At 38.1% G+C, this 22,053-nt stretch overlaps 1 protein-coding gene and 1 long non-coding RNA gene across 3 annotated transcripts in view; one reads left to right on the top strand and one right to left on the bottom strand.

Annotated features, from left to right (window-relative positions):
• Positions 1-3,345: 3,345 nt before the first annotated feature.
• The window catches only part of SMC6 (structural maintenance of chromosomes 6), a 76,385-nt gene continuing 57,677 nt past the window's right edge, over positions 3,346-22,053 (bottom strand). The window contains exons 20-26 of one of the 2 annotated variants that reach the window (XM_040225012.1): positions 16,985-17,122; positions 15,833-15,978; positions 15,467-15,592; positions 11,029-11,134; positions 9,320-9,472; positions 5,860-5,957; positions 3,346-5,031 (exon numbers count right to left, since the gene is read on the bottom strand). In XM_040225012.1, the coding sequence (XP_040080946.1) occupies positions 4,917-5,031; positions 5,860-5,957; positions 9,320-9,472; positions 11,029-11,134; positions 15,467-15,592; positions 15,833-15,978; positions 16,985-17,122 (882 nt within the window). In that variant the 3' untranslated portion in view covers positions 3,346-4,916. The remainder of the gene's footprint in view (positions 5,032-5,859; positions 5,958-9,319; positions 9,473-11,028; positions 11,135-15,466; positions 15,593-15,832; positions 15,979-16,984; positions 17,123-22,053) is intronic. The other variant, XM_040225011.1, reaches the window with a different exon arrangement.
• On the top strand, positions 4,094-20,892 carry LOC120851925. Its single transcript, XR_005718441.1, has 3 exons — positions 4,094-4,176; positions 8,199-8,204; positions 20,859-20,892. It is a non-coding gene; the product is annotated as an uncharacterized LOC120851925 (long non-coding RNA).

The raw sequence follows: 22,053 nt of genomic DNA, 5'->3' as shown, positions 1-22,053 counted from the left end.
CACACACACACACACACACCTCAGTGACAAGGATGCTCAGGAACCTGTGTCCCTCACAGAACAAGCACACACACCCCCCTCAGTGACAAGGATGCTCAGGAACCTGTGTCCCTCCCAGCCTCATTGGTCCCTTGAGAAAGGAGAAGCTATGGGCATCCTCTCATTATTCGGTGGCCTCCGTTCTCTGTTTCAGCTTATACTCAGCTATTTTGATTATGCTGTTACCTGGCTCTTTAACTCCTGCTGTCCTGAAAGGAAAATGCTTCCAAATGTCTTACTTTTATGCTAACTTGAACTCTTTCTGTGTTTTGAAATACTAAGTTCCCTTATTTCCTCTTGTATTATTTCATTTTTCTTGAATAGCTATAAAACTATTTCTAAAAAGGACTCATACTGCTTGAAGGCTTCATCTTCCCTGTAGTTTTCCTTCAGAATCACGGTCTCTAGATGAATAATATGAACAACTTTCTTAAAGAAGCCAGATGCTTATTTCCTCTACACCGTCGGAAACCATGTCAGGAAGTAAAACACACGCTTCAGCAGACATCTTCAGAGAGCCTTACCTCACCGGATGTGTAGGGGTTTAGTGAGAAAATGAGAGTCAATTAGCTTCTAAATAAAATGACACAGTTCCCATTGGGCCTTTCGTGTAAGCAATTCAGTTTCCCAAATATCTTGGGCATGCAATTTGGGTTCTTCCCAGCATTTTGCAGCAAAATATAGATCTCTAGACTCTTACCTTATGCTATCATTTCCCAAGTTCTTACATTTACCAACATAAAGTAACCCATCAAATACCCAATTAACTAAACGATTGTCTCAAACGCCACTGCCTGCTCAAATCAGAGCCAGTCTGTGTCCCCGCCAGCCGTCCATTTTTCTCCCCTACCCCACATCTTCCCTAGCTCTATGAGTGACACCATCACTCATCCAGGTTTTTGGACCCCAGACTCCCCGGCCAATGATCCTTGGTTTCTCTCACAGCTCTACAGTACAGCTGACCCTTGAATAGTACAGATTTGAACTGTGTGGGCCCACTTGTAGGTGGATCTTTTCAATAGTAAATACTGAAAGGAAATGGCAGCCCACTCTAGTGTGCTTGCCTGGGAAATCCCATGGACAGAGGAGCCTGGTGGGCTACAGTCAACGACAATGCAGTTGTATACGACTTAGTGACTAAACAACAGTGCTTTCCAAACCACGATGCCAGGGCAGAAATGCGTATGTGGAGGGCTGATGATAAACTTGGATTTTTGACTGCCCTTAACTCCCGTGTTGTTCAAGGGTCAACAGTATTCTCATCAGCAAGTCCCACTGCCTCTGAACTTCAAATCTGAAGGCTTCTATCCTCATTATCTGGTCCAAGTCACCCCTGTGACCTTTCACCTGGATCATGGTGGAAGTCTCCAGATTCGTTTGCTCTTTCCATGTTGGCCCAAACTCCTAACTCCTCCTAACTCCTGTCATAGGCGGAGAGATTCTTTGAAAATGATCTCCATACAAGGTCTGAAAACCTGCCCAGGACCTCAAACCATCTCACTTCTTTGTCTGCCTATGAACTTCATTCCTTACACTCACCAAGTTCTGGCCTTGAGATTTTGAAACGTGAAGTTCATTCTCACACTAAGGCCTTTGCACTCATCTCCGCCTCGAAGTGTTAAGCCTACATCCATCTTTCCATGGCTCTTCTCTTACTTGTTTCAGACCTCTGCTTAAATATCAGCTTCTGCCAAGTCTTTTCCTAACACTCCATCCAAAACACCTCTCCTCTCCATCTCAATTCCTTACCCTATTATTATTCATAGCAATGACCATACCCTGAAATAACATGCGGTACTGTTTCTCTAACTAGACTTTAAGCTCCATGAAGGTAGATTTTGTATTACAGTAGGATTACCAGTGCTTAAAATAGTCCCTAGCACATGGTATCGATCGATATTATATAAAATTTTCATTTGCCGACTCAAAGAAACAACTAATTTATACTCACTCTTTAAAGAACAAAACTCCTTAAAGATATATCAAAAAATATTTTGATATACCTTCAAGCCCACAGGTACTTAGTTTAAAATCATGAAATATCAGTAACTTTTAGAGCTACACATTTCAAATCTATTCTGAAAATCTGAGTGATACAAAGTACAGGCCTCTATGTAGATGAATAAAGTAAAAAATCTAACCAGATAACTATTGACTCAGGACATAATTTGTACCACACATCTAATTCATATTCAGGAAACTTTCCCATCAGGCACTCTGGATCACTTGATGTTCATCAGTCAGCAACAATTCGGATCCAGGTTTTGAGCTGCAGGCAACAGTTTCTTAGGCAGAACTCCAAATAAAAATTTAGATCTCCATATAAAACATGTAGATCTCCATATAAAACAGCCCAGACATTTTGAAGACATGCAAAAAGGCATCAGGTGATGGGAAGAATCAGGTGATGGGAAGAAGGGAGAAGGGAAAATTTGGAAAATACTTAAGAATGTGATCCCTGAATCTCTAGGATTAATCATCAGTATGAGAAATACTATTATTTACATCTTGGTTTACTTGAGAATGATTTTAATCATAGCTCAGTTGGTAAAGAATCCGCCTGCAATGCAGGAGACCACGGTTCAATTCCTGGGTTGGAAGATCTGCTGGAGAAGGGATAGGTTACCCACTCCAGTATTCTTGGGCTTCCCTTGTGGCTCAGCTGATAGGAATCCGACTACAATGTTGGTGACCTGGGTTTGATCCCTGGGTTGGGAAGATCCCCTGGAGAAGGGAAAGGCTACCCACTCTGGTATTCTGGCTTGGAGAATTCCACTGACTGTATAGTCCATGGCCTCACAGAGTTGGACACAACTGAGCAACTTTCACTTTCACCCCAAAATTCTGAGAAGGTAGGATTTAAAAGCCCAAGGAAGCATTTCTTCCTTCTTTCCCAAGACTTTATGACTCGGTTCAGTCATAGGTGCCCTGATAAATCAGGGGTGGAAGAGTCATCTGTATGAGGCATTCAAGTCACTATTCACAAAGAGGCTTGATTTTGTCAATTATAATATCTTCTCCAATTCACAGAAACATCACTTTGAATATATATAAAGTTTTATTTTTAGAAGTTATACATATTTTTAAAAAGCAATTTCTTTTTATTCTAATTAATATTACCACTAATTAAAACATTAATTGAAAAATATTTTTACTTATGATAGTTGAAACCAAAACTCTGTGAGGCCAAAGCAATGAAAAATTTTCAGCTCAACAAGAAATGCCTGGATACCTAAGGAGTTTTCCCATTTTGTATTAAGAACCACAACGTTAAAAAATGACCACAAAGACTCAAGACACTGAAGCTGTGTAGCTGATAAAAGTTTATGCATTTGGTATATTCTACTTTTTTTTTTATTTGAAAAAGCACATGTATGTTAAAATAGTTTTGATACAAATGAATTATAAATGTAACTTTAAAAAAAATCAGACTTTGTCTTGGTAGTGGGGGATGTTTAAAACATTCAGCATGTTTCCTCTTTCTGCAAATTCTTAGATTACAAAAGCACAGTTTTGAACGTCTCATTTACCAATTGATCTCTGCTTAGGACTAAATTCGACTCCCTCCCCTCACCCAAAACAAATCCAATTTTTCTCAGTACCTACAGAAGTGTTGCTGCTTTTAAAATACTGCCTTCTTCTTAAAATACTTCAACTTCATAAATATTTACTGCTAGCAACAGAGGGAATTCTTGTTGGATATGCACATCTTTTTAAAAAGGTTAGCACTAATCCTAGTATCAAACATGAGAATACAAACAGGAGTCCTACTCATGTTTTCTTTAAAAAAAAAAAAAGCATTCATAAACACAACTGCTTACAACAGGCTGTTATTTTATCATTCTAAGCAGCACACTTCTTAACAACTCTAAATCAGGATGTGTCTCACAACTGACAGCCGCTCCACCCCACCCCGCCCCCAGCAGCCGGGCCTTTGACTTTGGTAGCTTCTCTGCTCCAGGGGGAGCTGCCTGCGGCTGTTTCCCCAGCCCTTCTTCTCAGCCTGGTCTGCAGAGTCCCTCTGACCTGCGTCCTCTCAGCTGAGCCAGAGCTTGAGAGACTTTGGACTGCAAACCGAGGGACTCTAAAGAAAGCAAGCACACTGCAGGTCAGGGTGCACAAGTGGGTTGTAACCTGGTTCTGACACAGATCGGACATTTAGCTGGATGGCTGATGGTCAACGATTGAGGGAAAGGCACTGTGTCAGAGTTGGCAGTGCTTTAGTGCTCTGAGAAAGTGCCTTAATAGCATCTTAAATGTGATGAAACACAGTAATTAAAACTATAGTCCAGATCTGTAGTCATAGCTCCAGGATTAACGGTAACCTATGCAGAGGGTGTGACCAAGGTTTCTATGGTCCTGTGTAGGTCTTTCCTCGTTAATATGCACAAAACAGACAATAAATCTACTGGAAGCTGGTCCCTGCCCACAGCCCTGCCCCCTTCCATGAGAATAATGTAATATCCTGGAAAAGCAAAACTAAATATAACCAGATGCTCAAATGTTTATTTTAATTCTTACAAAATACTATAGAAATGAACCCAAACTTAACAAGATATGTACATGTACATATGTACAAAATTTGAAACTTCTGAAAAAGAATCTATAAAAGTAGATGGTTAAAATAAAAAACAAAAAGATTTAAAACCAGTACTATGAAATTGGATTTTCTCAAAGTAAAATAACTGTAATTTTAAATCGCTGGTTGTGGCTGGTCTTCTAGGCTTATTTACATGTTTTGTAATACATAATGTTAGATACATAAAGGAGTTTCTTTTATTTTAGAATACCTTGTTTCACTTTACTTTAAATAGTCCTGGATGTTTTTTCCCTTTACATGTCTTTCAACATGAGGACATGGCGTATCAAGTCACAAATCAACTCCGGTCGTCGTCTTCTTCTTGAGATACAGGTCGGAAAGGCAATGTAGTTTGTCCTCTTTCAGGATCAGACATTCGAAGAATTCTAATCAGTTTACTTGATGGAAGTGAACTAAAAGAAGCAAAATTAATTACTCCAATTTCCAAGTAAAGTTTTTCACATTAAAAAAAATTCTAATACTACCTCATGAAAATATGTCAAATGGCTGCTAATGGGGAAGGGGATATAAGTCTGATATCTGAAATTCTAGGAGAAATATAATTTACAAGAAGGAAATAAATTCTCATTTTCAAAAATTAACTTCTTGATTAATGCCATGAGTTTTCACTTTGGAGGAAAAAGAAAATGAAGGAGATTTATATAACATCTAATTCTCTTACTCTTCTTATCTTGCCAGGAAGGAGTCACCTGAATATTTCCTGTCATAAACTTCAATCCCCAAATGATCAAGTGACCATTTTAGAGAAAGAATATCAACTTTAAGTGACACAGAGCCTGACATCATGCAGGAACCTAATAAATGCTGACTGACAGCAAAGTAGCATTCTTTGTTTAGAAAGACTTGTAAGTCACCAGAAAAAGATTCAAGATTAGGGAGACTATGAATTATTTCTTTCATCCAAGTAAGTTACTAAAATCACTTTATATTAGTTGGTTCCTGATAACCACAGAAGAGCAGATTCAAGACAGAAATACTAAAAAGTAAACACTCACATTCAAATAAAACCTCCTCTATTATGGAAGGAAGATAACACAAACAGTATTTTAAATATCTAATAAGGAAAAACTACCTTCAATCTCTGGAATGAGTTAGGGATTTGTTTTTATTGGTCACTTATGAATTTGCATTAAAAAATTAAGAATATAAAGGATTTCTTCCTTTTATATACTTGACATATATATGCATATACATATTCATAGAAGAAACTTTTAAATTACCTCATGCTTTGAGGGGTAAGCAGGATAAACTGTCTGAAGCGCTGGGAATCCGCCATCTTGAGTATCATGTCCATCGCAATCCTCCGGTTAACCATATCCTGGAGAACAGAGGCAGAAGTTAGAGCTGCTGCCGTGTCAATTATACTCTTGGGGAAGCAGCCTTGGATTTTACACACCCTTGGATTTTTATCTAAGGATCATCCATTATCTTATCTACAATGTCAAGCAACTCTTACATACTGTGAAACCCAGTATCTAAATTATTAGGGAAAATAACTGAATGTATATATCTTTCAGAAATTTCTATAGTCTTTTTAAGTATAGCTCCTTGCCTCCAATATAGTTAACAATTAAAATAATCAGAAAATAGTCAAAACTAGCTGTTGCAAAGTTAATCTAATTTCTACAGTAATAGTTAGGAGAATGGTATCAAAAGTGACCAGATTCAAACTTATTAAATCTCTTAAATTTTCCCTCAATGATTAAGGTGTTTTAAAAACTCTGTCCTCATCACCTTCTACAATTTGTACAATAGTAATAAGTTCGAATTTATAGACTAACTTCTCAACTGAATCTTTAAATGGCATATCAGTGTATAGGGAAAAAATGCCTGTTTATATACAGCAGGTTGTGAAACTAAATGAATTAAACTTTGTGTTTACATCTTCTGAATTAAATAATAAAAAACGATAAAAATGAAAGTATCCCTCCCCTTTCGTGAAAACTCCGGAAATATGAAAACACAAGCAAATGAAACCACATGTGGCCATACAGTATGGTGGTTTAGAACCTGGACTATGGAGGGCAGACAAGGGCCCAGCATCCTGGCTATACTGCTCAGTGACTCTTACCCTAGAAATTCTTCCATTGGGCATATCTGTAGTCTAATGTAAGGTACAAAAGTAACTAGGGCTTGCCCAGACTGAATACTGTCCATTCAAAACAATGCCTGGAGGGAAGTCTATTGTTTAATAACAAAGCTGCCAATGCACCAAGAAATATTTATTCATTTCCTTTAGACTGGTTCTCCAAACTTGGGTACATTTTTCTGAATAGTTTGAACAAGGCAAAATGTCACTCCAATTAAAAACCTCTAAGTTTCTGAATGAGAAATTATTCAGAATTAAATATGAAAAATAATATGCGTGATAAGACTGCATAATGGCATTCTGGCAAAAATATTGTATGGAAAGAGCAATCATCATCTATGACTGGTGAATCAGCTTTGAATCCAAATCTCAAAGGAATTTCTTAATCTTCAGCAATGACAGCATAGAAAAAAAATCCACTGACGTGGTTTGCAAATATGAATTCTGATTTGCAACTAAGCATTTTCTAAAATCCTAATTATGGACTAGGCATTAAGAGGTAGAAATATGATTAAGACATGGTTGATAACTTAAAAAATAATTTGGTGAGTGATTCAGACATGAAAATAGGAGAATGCAACAAAATGAAAGTTAAATGAATAGAATACATAATAATAAAATGTGTATAATAGGTTGAATATTATATAGTAGTAGTGTTCAGTTCTCTCTTTTTTTTTTTGGTGACCCCATGGACTATAGTCCACTAGGCTCTTTTGCCCATGGAATTTTCCAGGCAAGAATACTGTAGTGGGTGGGGTGCCATTTCTTACTCTAGGGGATGCTCCCAACCCAGGGATCAAACCTGTCACTAGTGTCTCCTGCAGTGGCAGGCAGATTCTCTACCACTAGCACCATGTGGGTGAACATTATATACTATAAAATATAAAAATATACAATTGCATGAGTTGATATAAGGTGGTGTTGAGGAAACTGAGAAGTCCCTAATCCTGTCTGCAGGGTGGTGGTATGGAGGCTACATAAAGGTGACATCCAAACCAAGTCTTGAAAGATAAGTCAGAGTGTGACATACAAGGAAGAAGGGCACAGTGTTTGGAAAATCACAAACAGCTTAGTCCAGCTGAAAAAGTAGATGGATACAGTATCATAAAGGGTCTCAAAGTCACCCTACAGAATTAAACCAAAGACTTTTAAACAAGGGAGTGATCACAATTAGATTTATTTTAGAAACAGAAACCTGGCAAGATGGTGAGGAGAAAGTGAGAAGGAACAGGATTAAAGTCTGGAAGTCTGGACAGGAAACGAAGACAATGACCAAGAGCTGAGGACAGAAGAGGTGACAGAAGGAGCAGAGGCTAGGGAGAAATTATAGAAGAGGAAGAGACAGAGGTCAGACTTAATGTGTAACAAGGAAAGAAGAATCAGAGATAAATCACTGGTGCTGCAGTCAGGTGTTGGGTTGGTAATGGCAATTTGTGAATAATCAAGGAAAAGAACTCAAGAAAAGAAAAGCTTTGAGTGGAAAACCAATTCAGTCTCAGACATGCTGAGTTTGGGATGTAGGCCGTTCACTAGATGAGGTCTCACCGGGGGCAAGAGAGATGTCAGGCGAGATGCTTAGATCTGGTAGGAATCCAATGTAGGAGACTCCTGTGGACAGAGGAGCCTGGAGGGCTGCTGTCCATAGGGTTGCACAGAGTCAGACACGAATGAAGTGACTTAGCAGCAACAGAAGCAAATGTAGGTACTAGACTGCGGACTGTGTGTGTGTGTGTGTGACAGGTGGAGGAGTAAGCAGAACATAATATCCAGGGAAACTCACACCACTATAAAAAACAAAGAAGACCTTAAACATTTAAGGGCACGTGAACTGGGGTGGTGGGGACAGACTGGCACATTGAGAAAAAAGAGGAGTGTGGAAACCCCAAGAGACGGAGGCTCAGTCTGTGGTACAAATACTTCAAAGAATTAACGTTCATTTATGATCCTTGCTAAACAAGCTTTGCTGCAGTACTGCAGTCCAAACACAGATTGCAGTGGGTTTAGTGAACAATGAAGGATGAACAGCGGAAGTGAGAGGCTTACTGTGAACCTCACTGAACCACAGTGAGGCAGACCTCACTGGAGCCTCACTCTAACCCTATGAGGGAGGAAAGGCTGAGGACCTTATTTTATAGATGAAGAAACTGAGGCCTGAGGAGGATAGATACTGAGTCCACAGTCACCTGGGTAACTGGTGACAGAGGCAGGCCTCAATGTTAAGTTTTTTAACTTCAAAGTCCAATGTTCTTGCTCCTCACGTTATAGAGGTTGTTCTTTTGAAAAGCGTGGCTGAACAGGAAAAGAGACAACAGTGGTACGAAGGTCACAGCAAGGGTGGTGAACTGCTTATCATAATAAACGAGGGAAAAGAGCACAAGTCCACCGTGGGGGCCCTGTCAGTGTGGTGTGTTAGCAAGGGAAAGAACTGGGATTCTTTAGCTCTTCCCTACCAGTTATCACAGACAGAACTGTCAAAGCAGAATCTTTTCTGTTGAGAAGAACTAACAAACGAATAGTCTCCTTTCAAAATATACATTTCAAACCACCACCAAAAAAAGAGAAAAACTAGAGTATTTAAAAGTTAACACTACCATGTAGACATCGAACTCATCCAGGCATCTGAAAGGAGATTCAGCAATGGACCACAGAGAAAGAATGAAGCAAACCGTGGAAAAAGAACGTTCACCGCCAGATAAGGCCCGCATGTCATTGAAAGCAGCTTTGTTTCCTTCTCCTGGCTGAACCTTAAAGGAGGTAAAAAAAAAAAAACAAAATGCAGAAAAAAGTCAGATTAATTTCTTTACAGAAGTGGTTGGCTACTATTTTAAAAAGGATGAATTTATAGTAAAAATGAAGATGAGCAACAAAATCAGTCAATGACTTGGAAATGACATCTATTCCATTTAAAATATTTTAAGTAAAAATATAAGCTGTGTAACTGGCTTCTGTTTTACTGTGAGAAATCTAATTGAAAACATTTTCTCCTCTTAACCAGGTCTAACATACCAAAATTCCAAAAGCTTAATAAGAGTACTAATATTAGGGAAATGAAAACCGTTATTGCCTCCATCCAGTTTCATTGAGATAAAACTGACATTTAACATTGTATAACTTTGAGGTATAGAACACAACACAAACATATATATTGCAAAATAATTATCACCACAATAAGGTGAACATGTCCATCAACTCACACAGTTGCCATTTTTTTTCTTTCAGCGGTAAGAATTTTTGAGATCTACTGTCTAAGCAACTTTCAAATATACATACAGTATAAGTGCTGGCATAAAAATAGACAAATAGACCAATAGAATAGAATTTGAGAGCCCTGAAATAAACCCATGCAAATACAGAAAACTAATATTTGAAAAAGGAGCCAAGAATATACAATTCAAGAACAAAGAATTCAGTTCCACTGGTCTATATGTCTATTTTGGTTACTGTTTTGGCTACCATATATTTGTAACACAGCCTGAAATCAGGAAATGTGATGCTTTCAGACTGTTCTTTCTTCTCCAGATTGCTTTAGCTACTATCTTATCTGGTTCCATTCAAATCTTATGACTGTTTTTTCTCTTTGTGAACAAAGCCTTTGGAATTTAGACAGGGACTGCACTGACTCTATAGACAGCTTTGGATGGTAGAGACATTTGAACAATATCAACCCTTCTGATTCGCATATAAAGGTTATCTTTCCGTTTACTTGTGTCTCTGCCAATTTCTTTTGTCAATGTCTTATACTTTTCACTGTATAGATCTTTCACTTCTTTGGTTAATTTATTCCTAGGTATTTTATTGTTTTTGATGCTACTGTTAACCAGATTGTCTTCTTTCTTTTTGTCAAATATTTCTAAGTGCCAAGAAATAGTTGTTTTTACTTTTGTTATTTGATTTCTAGTGACATCTAGTGGTTAAACTGCTTTTGAAAATAATTAGACTTTCTATAATGTCCCACAAAATTTAACATGCTGTATGAATTTTAAAAAGGAGCCAGTGGAGTGAGAAGAGATGGTAAACATTTACCACTGAAAACAAAATTCCTTAATTATCACCATAAGAATAATTTGGTTGTCCACAGGGGGAAGGGAAAGAGCTACAACAGCAGCTTTAGTCAGTAGAATTAATTTAATTTTCAACACTTTAGCAAAAACTATCTTTAACTTAAAAATAAGTTCTTTTGTTTCCTATGACAACAGATCAACCTATCATCAAAAGAAATGCAGCCCTCTGCCCAGAAAAAGAAATGAAGCAGGTTATCCTTCTAATGACTAACATGCAAAGAGAGAGTTAAGATACTTACTGATATAGTAAGAGTTTCATTCTTGTGGTCAAAATTCATTTTTCCACAATAGGCCCGCTGAGATAATAAGTTGTCAAAGTACAATTTACATCGTAAAGTCAAACACCTTGAAAAAAGACATTGGGCACATTAAAAAGATTACAAAGTTTTAGAGAACTGTAGATTCGGCATGAGCTTTAAACCAGCATGTAAGACCAGATGAAAATATGCCAGGGTGTTAACACTGGTGCCCATTTAAATAGGTAAAATTTTAGGTGATTTTGTCCTTGTCTTTATATTTATGTCTCCATATTTTTATCAATTCATTTCATTTTATAATAAATAAAACATCTATAAGATGAATAAAAATGTCCCACACAGAATAAAATCCATTGTATTACAGTCAGTCCATATGAATGTATCAATCAACTAATTTATACAAGATATCACCCTAACACAGAAGACATAAATCATGCCCTTGAGAGGATTAAACTTTAGCAGTGTTAAGATAGTGGTAAATGGCCTATTCATTAGCTTGTCTCCTCCTAACCTTATAGTAGCAAAAATGGCGAGGGCAATCTCTCAGTCACGCATCTGCAGTACCTTACACACTGCCTCACACAACACAAACTCCACTTATTTATCAGATGGCATCCTGCTGTCAGGGAGACCTTTCCCTTCTTCCTCAATTATTTATTTACACTCTTTTTTATAAGGATGCAGTCAGACTGCTATTTTATTCACTGGGTTACCATTCATTTGATGTTGCTAAGTTGTGTCCAGCTTTTTGTGACCATGTGGACTGTAGCCTGCCAGGCTCCTCTGTTCATGGGACTTCCCAGGCAAGAATAGTGGAGTGGGTTGCCATTTCCTTCTCTGGGGGATCTTCCTAATCCAGGGATCGAACTCGAGTCTCCTGCACTGGCAGGTGGATTCTTTACCATGGAGCCACCAAGGAAGCCCCACCATCTATTACTGTTCTTGTTTACTGTGGTCCTCAAATTGTCCCACAGTTTGCCAGTGGGAGCCTCTTTCAAGATGCCTATGTCCTTTCATCATGACTCTACATTTTGGGGAGCACTTTCTTACGTTTCTGGCATCTATACCTTCCCTGCTCAGCTCCATATTATTAACCACTTCTCCAAGGAGCCTTGATTCCTTTTGGTGGGGAGTGTTAATGAGAAAATAAAATCTGGGGGATAGGTAACTGGCTATTTGTTCCTAAAGAACTTAAGGCTCCTTTCTTTAGAATAACTGTATTTTATTCTTTTCCCTCCCAATTCCCTTCCTAAACTGCATTACATTTCCATATTTGAAAATACTGATAGCTTCAGTCTTTCCTTTGTTACCACAATAACTATTGCTAGCTGGTATTCAGAATTTTCTGTTAACTTTCCTTCTGAAATACTGATATGCATTTTTCAAGTGTCCACTTATGGGATGTCTAAAAGATTGTCCTCATAAAGTGACAAGGTTCTCCAGTGTAAAGAGATAAACAATTAAAAAAATTTAACCATCTCTATTGTCCTCTCAAGATTAGGTAAACAATGTAAAACTTATCAGTGGTGAAGAAACATATCAAGATAATAAATTATAAGACCGATACTTTAACAGAAAATAAATACAATTTTTTAAGATAACAATAAGAAAACAAATCCTACTGTTTCTGGAAAAGATGTGGTAATAGGCTTTAGATTTATTCTTCTGCATGAAACAACTAGAAAACTGGACAAAATACATGAAACAAGAGTTTTCAGACTCTGGACATCAGACACTGCAGGCAATGCCAGTCAAAATGATCTCTGAAAGATGGCAAACAAACACACTGAGCCCTAGGGACGCCACAAATTACTTTCACATTAAGAGTAAAAGGCCATGAGATTAAAAGATGCTTGCTCCTTGGAAAAAAGGCTATGATAAACTTAGACAGCATATCAAAAAGCAGAGACAGTACTTGGCCGACAAAAGTCTGTATAGTCAAAGCTATGGTTTTCCAGCAGTCATGGATGGATGTGAGAGTTGGACTATGAAGGCTGAGCGCCAAAGAATTGATGCTTTTGAACTGTGGTGTTGGAGAAGACTCTTGAGAGTCCTGTTGACAGCAAGATCAAACCAATCAATCCTAAAGGAAATCAGTCCTGAATATTCATTGGAAGCACTGAGGCTGAAGTTGAAGCTCCAATACTTTGGGCACCTGATGCAAAGAACTGATTCATTAGAAAAGACCAACCCTGATGCTGGGAACAATTGAAGGTAGGAGGAGAAGGGGATGACAGAGGATGAGACGGTTGGATGGCATCACCGACTTGATGGACATGAGTTTGAGCAAGCTCTGGGAGATGGTGATGGACAGGGAAGCCTGGTTGTGCTGTAGTCCATGGGGTTGCAAAGAGTTGGACATGATAGCGACTGAACAACAACAACAAGAGTAAAAGGGCAGTGAAAACCCAGGTGGCACCCAGAAGCCCCGTTTAGGAGTCTGACGAGGCCCAGGCCCTCCGGTTCAACAAGCAGAGTGTGGGGAAGAGAGAGCTGGACTGAGAGAGCTCTAGAGAACCACAGAGGGGCTGGGAGATCCCCAGGTTAAGCAACCTTCTTATCAGTGGCAGTGTGGGGATACTGCCCGAGGCTGGCAAGAGAAACACCCAAAAGGAGCAGAAACAACCCCCGAGGTCACTCAGAGCCAAGAATAGTTCACATTCCCACAGGCACGAGTGGAGTAAACTCACAGTGCATCAACAGAGGACTCAGAAGAGCACGGCTTCACCGGTAAAAAAAAATTTGTCCTTGACTGAAGACTGCTCTGGTCCTACCTAACAAAACTTAAAAGCTGCCTCAAAAGGATAAAACAAGAAACTCTTTAAGTCAAGTCCTAATAACATTGTTTAGTTAAGGAATATAGCCAAACACGCAAGGCCTATTTCTCATTATGCCTTTATTTGAATTTCCCCTCACTGCAGATGGTGATTGCAGCCATAAAATTAAAAGACGCTTACTCCTTGGAAGGAAAGTTATGACCAACCTAGACAGCATATTAAAAAGCAGAGACATTACTTTGCCAACAAAGGTAAGTCTAGTCAAGGCTATGGTTTTTCCAGGGTCATGTATGGATGTGAGAGTTGGACTATAAAGAAAGCTGAGTGCAGAAGAATTGCTGCTTTTGAACTGTGGTGTTCGAGAAGACTCTTGAGAGTCCCTTGGACTGCAAAGGAGATCCAACGAGTCCATCCTAAAACAGATCAGTCCTGGGTGTTCATTTGAAGGACTGATGTTGAAGCTGAAACTCCAATACTTTGGCCGCCTGATGCGAAGAGCTGACTCATTTGAAAAGACCCTGATGCTAGGAAAGATTGAGGGCAGGAGGAGAAGGGGACAACAGAGGATGAGATGGTTGGATGGCATCACCGACTCAATGGACAAGAGTTTGGGTAAACTCTGGGAGTTGGTGACGACAGGGAGGCCTGGCATGCTGTCGTTCATGGTGTCACAAAGAGTCAGAGACAACTGAGCAACTGAACTGAACTGATACTAGGGAAACTTAAAATTTACAAAAATTAAAAAAATTCTATAGTCTTAAGACTATAGCTCTTGGTATGGGGATGCATGCTCAGTTGCTTCCAACTCTTCATAACCCCGTGGACTGCAGCCCACCAGGATCCCAAGTCCATGGAATTTTCCAGGCAAGAGTACAGGAATGGGTTGCTATTTCCTTCTCCAATAGTTCTTGGTATAAGTAGAGTTAAAAAACATGCTACTGAGGGGATGCCATGGGGAAAATAAGTTAGGTGGAAAGACTAGGGCTGCCTAGGATTCAAGTATATCAAGAGCCAAGCCTACCTATCAACTGTCCTCTGGTTTATTTCTGTTGCTTGTGATTTTAGCTCGGGTTAATAGATCCCTGACAATCTGCACATTTCTGGGTATACTAATGAGATCCCATGTCTCTGACCCTGTACTCATTTATTCAAACAATATACATCATGTTTCTACTACATTTCAGGCACCACAGTAGGCACTGGGGATATATCTATGAACAAAACAGAGATTCTGTATCCAAGGAGCTACATGGTTCTAGGAGATCAGGGTAATCAACTGAGAACCTGCCTCAACAGGGCCCATAAAAAGCCCTTAAAAAATTGTCTCTCATTAGAACATCCACTGTCTAAGACTGAAATAGTCTGTTTCTGAGCCAATAAGCTTCCAAATGGCCCATTTAAGCAGAGACTGAACAGCCATCTATGAGTTATCCAGTAAGGTACATCTAATGGAGTTTAAGTTAAAAAAGCTCATTTATAAAAGTCCCTTCAAATCTAGAATTCTCTCATTAAATTATAGGGTCCCAAGCACTACTACATCTTTTCTAATTGAATCATGAAAGTTCTTCTAATTCTATTGTTTATAGGGGAGAATTGAAAACAAAGAATGCATAATATGGGGTAATATTTTTTAATGCACTTACCTTCTAAATTGTTGATATGTTTTATATCTATGGATCATTATTTCTTCCAGTAATTTAATAAACCTTTTTAAAGTCTTTACTTTGCTATCCAAATCAAGATAGCTTTCTCTTGCCTCTTGATACTGCCTATTTTATGAAAAAAAAATATTAAACAAATAAATGCTATTCAATGAAACATAAAATCTCAAATATATTTAATAAGTTCTATAATAATTCCAAAGAAAAATATTACATGTATGAAAGACTAGTTAAGCTGTAACCATATGCCATAGAAACACTTTACCCAAACTTAACGTTTTACATAAATATCTTTTGTCTTACTAATATATATGGATAATATCATAAAGTAGAAAAGCAAGCACTTACTTCATTATTTCCTCTCGATCTCCATAACTAGCATGTTCTGCCTGTATCTTCTGTCTTAATCTATTAATTTCTTTGTCTAGAATTGAGGCAGATTTTTTTACTTCTATCCGCTCTGGACAGATTTGTCTTGCTTGTGACATTTTCTCCTAAGATAACAGACGTCTAACTTTAAAACGTCTTTGATACAACAATTCACTGTACTATTTGTACCAAAATATGCAAAGTAGAATTCTGAACTTATATTTAAGAAATGTATTTTAATTACACTTAATATCAATGTTATTTTTCTAAGCTTTATACTGAGAATATAGTTCAGAGTCATCATAAATTTTCAAAGGAAAATTGCGTTAGTGTACACAACTTTAACAATTTAGAGGAGCTCCATAACCTCCTAGTAAAACAAATTTCAAGCAGAAGTTATGAAGGTTTGGCACCCCAGATGCTGAGGTCAGACATAGCTTTCTGTGACTTTTAGGATGGATTCTAAATACCAAATGGTACTGAAAACATAAAGATCCTTGTGTTTGTAAAATATTAAAAACCCAAAGCACTTGCACACATAGTACTTCCATTCATGACATTTGTATATTAAGTCTTAAATAAATAAGGCAATGAGTCCGAGTTGAAACCATTTTCCTAAGACATGTAAAAACAAAGCTGGAATCCATCTCTTTTAGGTTAAACCATGGTTGCCTTCAACTTACTTTTCTCTAAAAGTAGGGCTTTCGCTTTCCACTGTCAACCAGGGTTATTAGTAAGGAGGAGCCTGGACTGTAGCCCAACTCACTTCTGAGTTAACTCAGAGGCAGGGGAGTATTTTTCTGACATAAAGCTGCTATGCACTTGCCAATTTGGGCATGTAAGGAACTATTTCAGAGCAGGGAGTGCCATTTTCCAAATCACCTGGAGGCATGATAAGGGGCTGTGGCAGTCCTGCCTAAAGTACTCTTCGTGTTAGTCTGTGAAGTCCCCACATTTTGAGAGTCCCTAAGTCTTTCCCTCTGTTGATTCACTGAAACAGCTATTACTCCAAAGAAAACAGATATCCATCAGGCAACTTGTCTCTGTTTGGAAATATGACATTAAGGAAAATGCACTTTAATAATCATGACTAAGGTTGTAAACAAAATGTTTTAAAAAATCATGGATAACCTCTAGCTCTTTTTCTTTCGTTTCTAGTTCTCGTTTCTTTTTATTTAAAGTATCCAAGTGTTCTTTCTGCTTGTCTTCATAATGCCGTTTCCCTCGTTTTTGGTTATCCACTTCAGAATCAGCAAGGTTTAATTCATCCTGTTTAAATAAGACCAAAATAATCTATAAGGAAAAGATTGCTTTAAAAAATTATCAGCTTAGGTATAAGCTGACAAAGTGGACAGAATTATGCTGCTTGAAGAGGCCAGTGTTAAGAGTTCATATCCTTTTGTGAGCATTGGAAAAATGCATCACTCAACTATTCTTCTTACTCAAAATATAGCTCTAACCACAATAAAGATGCCAATGCTGAAGACACATGAGAAAGGTTAAAAAAATTAATTCATGAAATGTAAATGGAAACAAAGCAGTATTTCTAAATGTTAAACGTATCACTTCGTATATGTGATTCTGTGGTGTTCATGTATAATTAAGTTAATAGACTGAATATCAAGTACACAGTTTGATTATTTTGCCTGATAATTTTATACATGAATGATGCCCAAAACACATTTTCTTCTATTATTGGAATTCTCCCTTGTTATGGGAATCTGTCTTCTATTAGAGTATATACAATATATTGGAGAAGGCAATGGCACCCCACTCCAGTACTCTTGCCAGGAAAATCCCATAGATGGAGGAGCCTGGTAGGCTGCAGTCTATGGAGTCGCTGAGGGTCAGACACGACTGAGCAACTTCACTTTCATTTTTCACTTTCATGCACTGGAGAAGGAAAGGGCAACCCACTCCAGTGTTCTTGCCTGGAGAATCCCAGGGACGGGGGAGTCTGGTGGGCTGCCGTCTATGGGGTCGCACAGAGTCGGACACGACTGAAGTGACTTAGCAGCAGCGTACAATATATAAATTTCTTTAAAGGAGGTAGAGACTGGTGAAAAGATGTTATTGGTATTTAGAGATGATATATGTACAAAGCCATACATTATGGGCAGTTTTCTTAAATACTGATATATAGATTGCTTTCTTTATCATCAATTTGGATGTTTTACAAAAACATAGATTTCCAAACTCCACCTCTGGAGATTTTATTTCAGTAGGCCAAGAATCCCTACATCTCAATTTTAAAAATGGCTCTTGATTTAAGAACCACCAAATTAAATTTTGCTGAGTTTGTCTGTTTTTTGAGCCTAGTCTAGTATTCTTGCCTAGAGAATTCCATGGACAGAGGAACCTGGTGGGCTACACTCCATGGGGTCACAAAGAGTTGGACACAACTGAGCCACTAACACTGGACACATATCCTATGATGATGATGTTTACCTTCAGGAATCATAGTTACAAAAAAAAAAAGAAACAAAGACAAACCAAAACAATAGCATCAAGGAAGACAGAAGATTTACAGATATCCCAAAAAGAAAAAGAACACATGATGTATCTAAAAATTCCAAGTTATTTACACCTCATATAAAAAAGCAGATATAGGCTACTTCCTGACCTAAGAATACAATTTTCTGCAAGGTATTTACACTGGTAAAAATAACTACCACCCAAGGTAGACACTTAATGATATATATTTTTTATAACACAGGTCTATTAAAAATAAAAATATTATTATATGGAGGATAGAGATAAGCTGCTCCTTTACTTTGAAGAAAATAAAAGAAAATGGGTACAATTTTCGTAGTAGGAGATATTACAGTTGGAAACTGGAATGGCTTACGAAAGACAATGGTTGACAACACTAAATTTTCTAAAGTTTGTAGAAACTGTCAAAATATGTCCATGTTTGCTTTAGGGGATCAAATCAGCTTTATGGAGCCAAAGGGGTCAGTTATATCAGGATGGATCTATGCTGGTTAATTTTCTCCGAGCAACTTTAGAAAGGGAAAAACTTGACTTATAAAACAGAATGAAAAGAACTTAAGGTTCTTTTTCTTACTGTGGCTTTTGATTTGTCCTCAAATATTTAATAAAATTACATCCTGGGTACCAACAAATTTAAAACTTTAAAAAAGGAACCAAGAGAGTATTTCCTTTCATTTCATTTTGGTAATGGTGAAACAGAGACCTAAAGATATTAAATTCACTTAAGTGACACTCACCCTGTTTTGGGGTGAGGGCTAGGATGGGTTAGATCTAGAACTAAATTCTGATGTAGCCCTATGTCTGTAGAGCTTCTAACCTTTAAGAAAGTTCAGCCTTTAAAAAAAAAAATAGGCCAAGATGCTAGAAGGGACAGAATCATTGAAAAATTTTATTCTCTTTGATGTCTAAATAACAAATTTTAGTTAGCTGACAACATTGGATAAATTACTATAGTATGTATTATAGCCACTTGCTTCCTATAATAACATCAGTCATGAGGTTTTAGAAAGCTATATATAAATCATTAGATCTTGGAATTTTCAAAAGCAGTCAGTCTCAATAGAAATAAACACTCATTATCTCTATCAGAAACCAAGAAGCCCTCCTACTCTAATAATGCAGACCATGATTCTTAATGTAGATCCTGCTTCCTGTACAAAAAATTTAATATGTAACTAAAGCATTAAGCTTGCAGTATAAATTAAAACAAAAAACAAAAAAAGCCACTGCATACGGCCACGGCCCACACGACGACTGCCGAGTAGTCCCCTCCCGACGGCCGCAGCGGCAGTGACCATGGCGCGCCACGCCGTGCGCCACCCTGGCCCCTCGGAGGACGGCGGAGTCTGGAGAGTGAAAAGGTTGGCTTAAAGCTCAACATTCAGAAAACTAAGATCATGGCATCTGCTCCCATCACTTCATGGGAAGCAGATGGGGAAACAGCGGAAGCAGTGTCAGACTTTATTTTTTGGGGCTCCAAAATCACTGCAGATGGTGACTGCAGCCATGAAATTAAAAGACGCTTACTCCTTGGAAGAAAAGTTACGACCAACCAAGATAGCATATTCAAAAGCAGAGACATTACTTTGCCAACAAAGGTCCATCTAGTCAAGGCTATGGTTTTTCCAGTGGTCATGTATGGATGTGAGAGTTGGACTGTGAAGAAAGCTGAGCACCCTTGATGCCTTTGAACTGTGTTGGAGAAGACTCTTGAGAGTCCCTTGGACTGCAAGGAGATCCAACCAGTCCATTCTGAAGGAGATCAACCCTGGGTGTTCACTGGAAGAACTGATTAGCTAAAGCTGAAACTCCAATACTTTGGCCACCTCATGCGAAGAGTTGACTCATTGCAAAAGACCCTGATGCTGGGAGGGACTGAGGGCAGGAGAAGGGGATGACAGAGGATGAGATGGCTGGAGGGCATCACCGACTTGATGGACATGAGTTTGAGTAAACTCCGGGAGTTGGTGATGGACAGGGAGGCCTGGCGTGCTGCGATTCATGGGGTTGCAGAGTCAGACATGACTGAGCGACTGAACTGAACCGATAAATCAAAATAAACTGTTCCAAGTGAGAAAAATACTCCCTATGCTAAGATTTCAATGACTACATATTTGAACAGCATGTTCCACCTCTTGCCACTCCTCTGACACAAAATGAACAAATGTCCTAACAGAAAACAGATTATATCTAGAACAGCTAATACATCATGACAGCTTCTGAGGAATTAATTCCTTTGTTAGCCAACTCTTCTTGGTCCTGTTATTGATGGCTAGTGGGATGCGACACTGTAAGGAAAACCCTCTTGACTACTAGACGACTGTGTGCAGGTTTACTGAAGGGTTCACTTATTGGCAACCAAGGCAAAGAGCTAAGATCAAGAATTCTTACTGCTTTCTGCATGTATATTCTGCTACTGAACTTATCTGTGGACTTCCAATTCTAGGAGTTGCTTGAGCCTACAGGTCCCTAAAAGAACAGAACACAGCTTAGCTTATCTGGGATAATTCAGGGCTTCCCAGGTGGCGCAGTGGTAAACACTCTGCCTGCCAGTGTAGGAGACATGGGTTTCATCCCTGGGTGGGGATGATCCCCTGGAGGAGGAAATGGCAACCCACTCCAGTAATCTTGCCTGGAAAATTCTATGGACAGAGGAGCCTGGCAGGCTACAGTTCATGGGATAATTCAGGTGCTAATTATTTCTTTTTCTATATTACTTTACCATAAATTATCATTTCGATTTTAATCAATCCTTCATCATTTAAAATTTTCTTTGATCTCATCTTTGTTCTAACTTCACTTCTCTAATCCCTGAGTTTTGAATTCGGTCTCTCCCATTCTTGACAGTTTTCATACTTATTTTGTTTCCTCTTATTCTACTTTCTTTTAAAAATTAATTTTGTCTTCTTTATTTATCTTGGACTTTTTGTCTTTTTAATTCTAGTTTCCTGTAGTAACTACTTTCTATTTGTCTTTTTCAATAGTATCCTTAATATCTTTTCCTTCCTCACAACATTAAAAATTTTTTTAATTCTTAGCTCAAATAGAAAAAAACAAAACCAACATCCATTACCAAGGCAGCCAGAAATCACAGCTCTATGGAAAGCAACAATATAGAGGTCACCACAAATAGGGAAAAATTGTTTCTATTCAGTTTCTCCTCTAACTCTCTTTAATAAATTACACTTTCCAAAACTGTCAGTGGAGACAATTATAGTAAAGCACATACGCGTGCAAGTTCTTTTAAACTTTTAAAATATTTAAATACATTCTGAGTCAAAGAGTAATTTTCCTGCAAAAAAAGGGTTAGATCATCAACATACGTCTTCCCTTTTAAGACATACTACTGATTCTTCTGTATCTTATAAATAAAATCTGAAGTTTTGAGAATAATTGAGCTGTTCAATTAGAAAGATAATAAGTTGCTGATAATAAACTTTATTTTCTTAATTTGGTTTCAAAAAGCATGTGTCTTCAAACAAAAAAAGTCAACTGAATTCTGGGTGGAATATAATGCGGATACATTAGTAAGTAGGAAGTGGGTAGCAATTTATTTCAAGCTGGCTTTTATATCAATTAATCTTAAGAGTTCAAAGATTAAACTCTTTGGCAGAGATAAAATTGCCAACTGTTGGATCATCGAAAAAGCAAGAGAGTTCCAGAAAAACATCTACATCTACTTCTGCTTTATTGACTATGCCAAAGAC

This window comes from Oryx dammah, unplaced genomic scaffold (genome assembly GCF_014754425.2).
Source record: "Oryx dammah isolate SB20612 unplaced genomic scaffold, SCBI_Odam_1.1 HiC_scaffold_25, whole genome shotgun sequence".
Taxonomy (NCBI): domain Eukaryota; kingdom Metazoa; phylum Chordata; class Mammalia; order Artiodactyla; family Bovidae; genus Oryx; species Oryx dammah.
This window is presented reverse-complemented; position numbering and strand designations above follow the sequence as displayed.